Source organism: Protopterus annectens, chromosome 3.part0, assembly GCF_019279795.1.
Source record: "Protopterus annectens isolate FY-2018-M chromosome 3.part0, PAN1.0, whole genome shotgun sequence".
Taxonomy (NCBI): domain Eukaryota; kingdom Metazoa; phylum Chordata; order Ceratodontiformes; family Protopteridae; genus Protopterus; species Protopterus annectens.
The window spans coordinates 1,181,967,742-1,181,977,732 of NC_056731.1; the positions used below are offsets into that span (position 1 = coordinate 1,181,967,742).

The window sequence follows — 9,991 nt, forward strand, 5'->3', positions numbered from 1 at the left end:
ACACACACACACACACACACACACTCACACACTCTCTCTCACTCTCTCTCTCTCACTCACACAGTAACAATTCAGGATAAATGCAGCAGTTATTGTTTTACTATATGTCTGTAGAAGCATTAAAGACCATATTTAGGTCAAGTACTTACAGAGCTGAACTGGGACATTTTTATAGAAATATGACATTACAGATTAAATCATGTCTACAACCAGTGAAAAGGACCATATTTGACTTTTTCCAAAATAAAGGCACAGTCTTGCATACCTTTAATTGTTTGTATCATTGTATGGACTCATATCAGTTATTTAATAATGCATATACCCTTCAGCAAGTCTAGGTTTGAGGAAACTCGAAAGCAAATTGATAAATCTTAAGAGGAATAAGGCAATGTGTAAGGTCAAAAATCACAGAACCTATATGATAGCAGTTCAGAGTTGTGTGTGTGTGTGTGTGTGTGTGTGTGTGTGTGTGTGTGTGTGTGTATTTGTGTGTGCATATATATAATTTTTGGAACAGAATATCTTTATATGGCAGAGCTCATATAGCTAGTGATAAAGACATAAACATAAGCATTTTAAGTAACTATTGTACACAACTTCCCAAACATGGACTGTCCTGCACAGACAGTGTCAGGTAGTAACCCTGTGGACCTGTTAGCCTTCTTTTTTTACCATAGTCTACTGATGAATATGCCAAGTTCTGCACATTATAATATCCCACTCTTGGCAAATGAAATAAAATACATGTCTATGTTAGTACTTCTGACTGTTAATGATATATTCTTTATAAATATTTATAGGCACTTAATGCAGTTTTCACATCTCTGCTTCTGTTCAACCTATCTGTAATTCCTGGTATTCATTCTTTTCATATGGAATGTTGTATTGCACTCTTTGAATGTCTGTGTACTCTCTGTTTCTATGTGCAGTGTTGTGTGCATATATGATTTGCTGTTTTCTCATAACTGTTATTGTGCATTAGCTTTTCTCTAATTTCTGGGATTTACTTTTTTAGTTTTACTAAAATGTTTTGTCACTTATTTCTATTTAATTTTTGTACCTTTTGTGGATCTTTTCTATCCCGGTTAATTCTGCTCAATTAAACTTCATTGGGGATAAAGTACTAACACAAGAATATTTCTGACGGGTTGAAAAGAAGCAAATACGAATAACTGTGTAGTGCTGTACTGGGGGGGGGGGGGGGGTGCACATAAACACACACGTGAAAGAAGGTGCCCGATGTGATGCGCCAGACGTGCTGTGAAATTAAACACGATGGTACTAAACTGAGAATTTGCTTGACATTATTTCATATGTTTTTTTTCCCTAAACAGTTTGACTGTTAGAATTATTAAAGTTATTGTTTTAATACACGTGATCACATCTCAAAATATAGCAACTCACATACCGAATATACTTTAATAAATAATTACTTCTGTAAGTAACCCCCTAAACTTTCTTACCACGTTTCCAGTTGGTTACTTGTCCAATTATTTATTTATTCGTTTTAATAGCCTATCTGAAAGTAAATTTAAATGGCTTAGTTTGTTGTTTGTTACACTTCCTTAAAGTCTGACAGAAATACCAGCTAAGTTTTAACTTCAAAGCAGTAGATGTTTTGCCGGGGCACTTTCGATGGAAAAACATTTTAGCACACGAACTATGAAGATGCTGATTGTTCCCATAAATTGAGCTAAAAACAACGAACATATTAAAACGAATATGCCTTACTGTTAACTAAGTATAGTGAGTTATATTAGGCATTGGTTCTGTGGTTACATTTTTCTGTGCTTAAGGTATTTGGGTAAAAAATACAGGTGGAAACCCCAGCTTTAATGAAAAAGGGAATCGGGAATTGTTTGCATTTTTATCATCTGTAGTTTTGTTGGCATATATTTCAAAGCACACCAACAATAACTATAATTTGCGAAATCACAACAACACGTCTCCAAAGAGATGATAAGTGGCAGGAAAAGGTTCAACCTAGAATAACTTGTGTTGTTAATTGACTTGTGAAGTGTATACTTATTACATCGATCTCCTGTTAGCAACTGAAACTAAATGTTTGCCTTGAAACAGATCATCTGATTGTTTTTTTTTCAATATATTTTATTTGTATTTGAACAATAGCTATACGACGAATTAAATAAACTGCAAAACACTCATGTTCTCAAGTTAAACAACTACATCATCCGGTAATCATAGATATAATTTCCAGAAATCTTTCTAAAATAAATATATATATATATATATATATATATATATATATATATATATATAGCGAGAGAGAGATAGAGCATTCTATAAACTATAACCTCGTTATACTTTACATAAATCCAGAAATAATTTGATTTACAAATTATTGAATGCTTGGCTAAAGCGAAACTAGGTTGAAAGTCGTGCCCCGCCTTCTTTCTCGTTGTTTAAGCTTTGTTAATCCATATTTCTCCTCTTATTAACTTACTTACCCGATACCCCCCCCCCCCCACACACACACACACACACACTGTCCCAGAGGTAGTAATATTTATAACATACCATTTATTTCCTTCTTATAATAACCAGGCCTCATAATTCTCCCCTAGAGCTACCTTTCTCATCCAAATCATAATTCTCTCCTTGGAAACCTCCAATGTCCTTTTCGCTTCCTCCCCCACCATTACTAATAGTCCCATTTTAATCCATTGTTCCACTGATCTGCAATTGTCTGTACTCCAAACATGCAACGTGTCCAGTCTTTTATTACCCCTTTACTGTATTGTCATCCTACCCATCACTGTTCAGCATAGTTGCACACTCACCTCATACATAAGTTGTCTGCCTCTAATGTAGCACACCTCTGACATCAATTCCCTGTTAGCAACAGGAACCAAATGATTGCGCTGAAATAGTCTCTGCATGTTTTAACAGGAAGACACGTTGGGCTTAGCAAGTATTACTAAGCAGATATAATTATATTTTACCGTACAATGTACGCATTTAAAAAAAATAGGGATTCTCTGAAATACAACAGATAAGCGAAAAGTTAAGCTGATGCTTCGTTTTTTTCACCGCACACGTTATGATTTTTGTGTTATTGCCATCCTTGTCTGTTGCTCACAGTTATCACTTCTAAGCGTTAGCATTGGAAGACGTTTTAAAACTTTCCATGGCATCTTTTTATTGAATTTCTACTTGAAAGGTATTTAAAAAATAAACATCTACCACATATAACTGTAATGTGGCTGGTATTGTTATTTATTCTAAAATACGTCAGTGTGAAGATGTTGCTACTCATTTGGGAAAACTTTTTTTTAAGTTTTATTAAAAGGAATCGTGTTTCATACTCCGCAACATCACAAATACTGTATGACTGCAATTATTTAAGTATGAAACATATGAAGGCAATGAAGTGCGCTTCCTCTGAAATCATCTCTGATCAGATTTGTGGTGTAGCATGGCACAGGATGGGAAATAAACGTCAAACTATGGTTCAGAGAAAATAAATTCATAAGTTAACCATATCCGTCAGCCTTCCATCTCCAAAAATGTAGAACAAATGGGCAAAATGTGGAACACTCACAAACGGCTTACTAACAACTTCATCTAGGTAGCTCATATGATGGTTGAAATGTAATAGTTTTAATCATATAATAGTTTTTTTTTAATAAATTACCATGGGCATCAGTTTAAAAAATATAACTCTGATGGTGTCGAACTACGAGGAACATGAATGTTTTAAGACCCCAAATGAGGACTGTTCCCCGTAATGAGATACACTTGACAAGTATGTAGTTAACACTAGAACAAGACGGCCACCCTCCCTCACGCTATGACAGGTAAATTATGTGAAAATATTTACAAAATTCTGTTTATGCCAGCAGCCAGCATATATTGGAGCTTTGATTTGTATTTGACATCAGCAATCCAGTAGTGTAACTGTTATCAAGGTGTCTGTAGTAACGCAAATGATACTGGTATGGATGAGGATGGAACAGGACAAGACAGTCTATTAAACATGGAAATGTAACTCCTTCTAAATAACTGAAGTGCAGTGAAATTCGGTATTCACTGCTCAGTGGGCAAAGCAAAATGGGAACACTTAGATTAATTCTGTTGCCAAAACATAGAAATCCACACAGCTGAAAAGTTGCAACTAGACTGCAAACATGGCACCTTTATATTAAGATGCTCTGTTATTATTCTTGTTGATGCTATAGTCGTGGCATGTATAAAAGAAACATAACGTCAGTGTTAGAAGAGAAACTAATGAAAAAAATAAAATTAAGCACTCTCCTTTAGATGCTGATTTCGATTTTTTTTCGGAAAGGGAGTGTGGACATCCAGGTAGCCAGTGCTTTTTAGTTATCTTTGAGTATACATGATATAACCCAAATCTAGGTGAATAGTCATCCATACTGTAGTTATAAGGTTAATTCTGATTGCTTCATATTTACTCCCAATAATACAAGCAGAAACGTACATTTTTGTCGAATGTGTCATACTTACCTGTGGCAGTTTGGGGTCATTGATATCCCAAGTTAACTTCATCCCAACAGAACAGACGCAGTCCGCTTCGTCAAATGAGTCCGAAGTCCCTTTAGACATACTTCAAACCAAAGACTGAGCTCCTTCCCTGTTTACAGTGCTCCTTCAGGGAGGAATGGGAGAGCAGAGGATTACTGCTGTCCTGGTGACTGTCGTTGTCCTCAGACTGCGGAGAACTGACAGGAGGTGGATGGAATAAAGCCAGTGTCAGGTGAGGGCACAGGATGCAGGTAATTAGAAACCGAGAAATTGCGAGAGATCAGAAAAAGACATATATAAATAACTGGGGAGAGAATTCTGCTCTGTATTTTCACTCCGAATAATACTGTCCTCCCGTCAGTGAGTCGTCTCCTGTTGTTCAAGGACAACGTTACCTTTTTTCGGTTGGAGTCCTCTGCTAGCTATGACATCCGAAGCCTGTTGTGTCTGCTGTGAACACCTCCTTTCATTTGTAGCAAATCATGGTGCCTCACAGCTCAAATTACTCTACAGCAAGGTGCATGTTCATGAGGGAGGCTGGCCTTTCTACCTGTCTTACCTAGGAAGTGCTTTGGTTTCAGTCCCCCAACCTGTGACACCACCTACCCATCGGTCTTCCAATAGCACACCATCACTTCTTCTGCAAGACATTAATTACAATTCCTGCACAATTTTTTAAGACTTACATAGTTAATAAGGGTGAAATGCAGGCATACTATTTTTTGTTTTGTACACGCCTTAAGAGAGTTTACAAATTGTAAACTAAAAACATAACAAGTTTATCAACTATCTGTCCAAAAAGTTATCTAGGTTAATACAATTCAACCAAGATAATACCCTGATAGTTTAACATTTCGTTTTTTTTTTCCTTAAACAGCTGAAGCAAAGCAACGATGGGGCAAAGGGATCATTATAAACATACATAAATACATTAAGGCAAACTTTCTACTTCAGCTGCTAAACGTTCACCATAATTTCTTCATTTATGTATACATGTATGTTTGTATGTATTTCCGTTTGTTTACCGGGATAATGAGACTCCGCATATTTGTCTCTTTTCAGCGGAGTTCCACAGATAAAAATCTCCAGAAAATCAAAACAGACATTAGCAAAGCAGTGTGTGATCACAAAAAACAGACTACGTCGAGTTAAACCATAGTAGGTGTAATGTGCATGTACATCACAATACAGTGACATTTCACATAAAGAGTATTTACCATATTTGAACTTTCTAAGTATAGGTTAATTCTAGCATCTGTGTTCCAGCATATGATGTTGCATATCTTCCAGCATATTACCGTAGTAGATAGTAGGTATGTATATTGCAAAAGTACGTCAGATAAACAGTATGCAATCTTTGATTTGAACTTTTTAGGCACGGTATAATAATAACAGCATGCCAAGAGTAGGCATTTACTCATCTGCTGCTGTAGTCATTACAAATTTATTTTACAGTTCGGGTGAAAATAAATAAAGAACACGTGACTACCCTGCTTAATTTCAGTATTTGGTGTCATTCTAAATACAATGGCAATAAATGTTACAAAAAGATCATTATTTGAGTTTTGTACATAAGTACACTCTATAGCAATGTAGCTTTGTGATGCACAGGTAACCTCAGCTGCTGCACAAATGGTTGCGAAAATGTACCAGGAAGATAATGTGAAATAAACGCAAATGAATTTATTAAGTGATGTGCCGAAGGAAATATTGCTGGAGACGATATAATTTGAGCAGGATCACGATTTGCTGATAGCATTTTGTCCTTAGAGGCACCGTCATTTTATCCCAAAACATCAGTAGCAGGTGCTTTCAAGCTCAAGCTTATAACTAACCACAGAACTGTCCGCCTTCAGTTGGGACGTAACCTCGAAATCAGTCTGAAACAGCCTTACCATTTCAAGGGTCATCTCTGACAGGGGTGTAGCAAGAACATTTCAAACTATTAAATATATTATTTTAGGTTAGCAATATTGCACCTGTTGTTAAAGGTATTCATTTAGACAATTGTAGACATAATCTGAACTGAAAAAAAAATCCATGTTGATGTGATGCTCAGAAAAAAATGTACTCGGCAGACTACAAAGAGTATTCCTAGCTACATACACTCTTGTTCTCTGATGACTGCCCCTGAAACTATACCAGTTCTGTACCAAGACTCTCGTTGTTGTGTGTGTGTGTTGGGGGGTAGAGGTGACTCTTACATGGTTTCCAGGATCAACAACAAACTTAGCAATTGCTTATTTGCGCCTCTTGATACTTCTGGAATTATCTTTTTACGGCTTTTTTCTCAGCTATTCAGAATCAGAACCACATTTATTGGCCAAGTATGCAAACATACAAGAAATTTTATTCCGGGTTCAGTGATTCCCCAAATATGAATTACATAAACGACATACATACAACTGTTAAGAACAAGACAAACGACGCACACGCAAGAACAAGGCAAAAAGTAAATATATATATATATATATATATATATATATATATATATATATATATATATATATATATATACACATGCAAGGTGCAAAGTGCAACCCACTGCAAGAAATACTGAAATAAACTCTGAAATAAACTATTGTAGGAAGTGTGGATGCGCTTTTAAAGTTAGTGATTGTACCCGAATCCGGCATAAATACTCCGATTTATTGATATTTACATTTATGGTTCATATATTTCCTTATATGAGACTTCTGAAAATCCAAAATCAATAATTCCCCTTTCAGTATTTCTCCAGGAGTACTGTATTTTAATCAGCGACACAGTTTTCCATTTTCTGGGAAAACAGGTAAACCCGAATCTGGGCTGTTTTGAATAATGGAAAAACATACGATTTTCATGGAATCAAATACTTTATAGCAGACCACTCCTACACCACAAGGTGCATTTCTGTTGATATAGTGAAATTAAGGTAATGACCCAAAATTACACAACAATCGTGAATATAATTCTCAGACTCTGATTCGTTTTTTTTTTTGTTGTTGTTTGTTTGTTTAAATTGTACACAAGAGTCCTGATTTTAATTAATGGCTTACTTCTTTCCAAAGGAGCTCAGTGAAAGTGGTATGAAAAGCAACCAGTGTAACTGACCAATCTTGTAATTAAAATACAGTATAAACATCCTGTAAGGGAAATGGCCAAAATTAAGCCTGATTTGCTTAGAAGTACATTTCATGAGAATGTGCAGATTTGTAATACACTGTGGACTTTTATGCATCAAAATAGATACCGTTTAAAGAAGTGATAGATTATGATTCAAATGTTTAATGCGCCTTGCGCAGATTTTCGTTTCCAACCGGATAATGCAGGAACATTTCAGTACACATGTTTACTAGTAAATTTTGGAATGCCGTTGAAATTGTTTTTTTGATTATGTCACCAGACGTTCTGTACTTTTTTCATTATTTGTAGACACACTAACAACCACAGCGGCAAATTCTCAGTCCAGGAAAAAATATTATTTCCACATTCCAGTAAGCAGTGGGATTTCGAGTCATCTGGTAAAGGAAAACCAGAATTCCAACATTTTAATTACTTCAGAAATATTGGCACACTGGCAACATTTTAATTTATTTCTTGTTTCTAGTCACTTAGGGAATATTTCTTTTAGTGCAGATTGTTTTAATAGTCTGCAGTTTAAAGTATTTGTATACAGCTGAGGCAGAATTGTTGTTAAGGAATTCTAAGGTGTAGTCACAATCTTATATCGTTGACCTACCCTACTATAATTGTTAACTTTCCATCTCAAAAATGTGGAGCACCGTCTCTCATAACGTGAACAATAAAAGGGCAAAACTGGAATACCTACTATGGACATGGTAACAATTTAAGTAGGCAGCTGACATAATGGTTAAAATGTATTATTTTATACTTATTAAAACTTATTTTGATGAATTAATATTATTCAGTATAATTTACCATGGATATTAGTAAAAACAAACCTTAACCCTGAATATGTGATGGCTGTTTTCAGTGTTGAACAATGTGGAATACGGAGTTTTCAGGACTTATGAGAAACCTTCCTCGTAATGAGGTACATTTGGGAGGCATGCACCCCATACGACATCTAAAAAATGTATTCCTCTTTAAATATGCTGCCCCTAAACAGATGCGCTGTTTTACAAGCACCGCGCCACCAGTATTATACAAAAAATTGTTTTCAGCTGGAAAGTCCTCTGTCTAACCAAGTTATTCACAGATTTATGTTGCTGTAGAGACTACAATGGGGACACATTGTCCTCAGTATTCCAAAATGTTGCTGAAAATCCTCCCCCGTAGCTCTCAGACCTTCCATCTACAAATCTGAAAAACTGCATATCACAATGTGGAGCAAATAGACACAATATGCAACTTTTACTAAACACTAAGAACTTCAATTAGAAAGTTAACAGCATATTCATTAACCATTGCTTTGCAAGTATAAACAGTTATTTTAATGAATCACGTTTCAATAATTTTATAATTATTTGTTTAAAAAATCCTAAAAATGAATGAATGACAGACCCTTTCAATGAAGAACAAGGTGGAACATGAGATTTTTAAGAACCCAAACGAGGAACGTTCCTCATAACGAGCTACATTTGAGATGTATGTGACCCTTAGCCTTACTACCCTCACCCTAACCCCAAATGTACACATTAGGACACCAAATTATTTGGATTTGAGTATCATTATACAAACCATTTCTGAAAGTTAGTGGCCTCTTTTTCTTTCCTTTCTGGATACAATGCGTCTCTGTGACTGGCGCGCGCGCGCACACACACACACACACACACACACACACACACGCAAATAGCATCTCTGGCTACACCATTACACTGAGCTACCCCTAGCATAAAATAAGTGATGAAAGCTGTTTTTATAATTTTATAAAAGATTTTTATCATTATACAACATGAAATTCTACTACTTTACAATATAGAATTCCTGCATAATAAAATCATGCTTTTTTATCCATGTTGCAAAGCACTGTGTGAAAACACTTTTTCCATTTCCTTTGCAATTTTTTCCTATTGCTGCCCTAGGTATAGCTGTTGAGAACTAGTCCAAGCTTCTCCAAGTAACATAACTAGGGTGGGGAGAAGGGGGCAACTGCCCTGGGCACAAAGTGTGGATGTGTGTGTGTGGGGGGAGGGGTGGGGCGATCGGCCAAACTCTATCACTAATTAGTGCGTACCAGCCTGCATTTGCGGTTAGTGGGTGTAGCGTGTTAAAATATATATGATCATAAAGATTAGACTACTTTTTATTTGTGCAATTGTCTTAGTACTGAGGTGATATTCTTGACTTCTGTTGAGTCCTGTCTTTAGTTGGTAAATCAAAACTTGGGAGGGCAGAAGTTACAGAACCACTGTTATGATGGTATACATATGACTGAAATTCTTTATGCTTTACATATACATGTCTTCTCATTGTATATATTACACCGTATGGAGCTTTTCTCCCCGGGCCTTCGCTGAAAACGGGCCACTAGCCCAGTTGG

General features: G+C 36.0%; 1 protein-coding gene across 1 annotated transcript in view; it reads right to left on the minus strand.

Annotated features, from left to right (window-relative positions):
• GCM2 (glial cells missing transcription factor 2) overlaps positions 1-4,998 on the minus strand; it is a 66,918-nt gene extending 61,920 nt beyond the window's left edge. Inside the window, exon 1 of the mRNA XM_044065396.1 lies at positions 4,489-4,998. Within this exon, the coding sequence (XP_043921331.1) occupies positions 4,489-4,587 (99 nt within the window). The 5' untranslated portion in view covers positions 4,588-4,998. The remainder of the gene's footprint in view (positions 1-4,488) is intronic.
• Between the last annotated feature and the right edge of the window lie 4,993 nt (positions 4,999-9,991).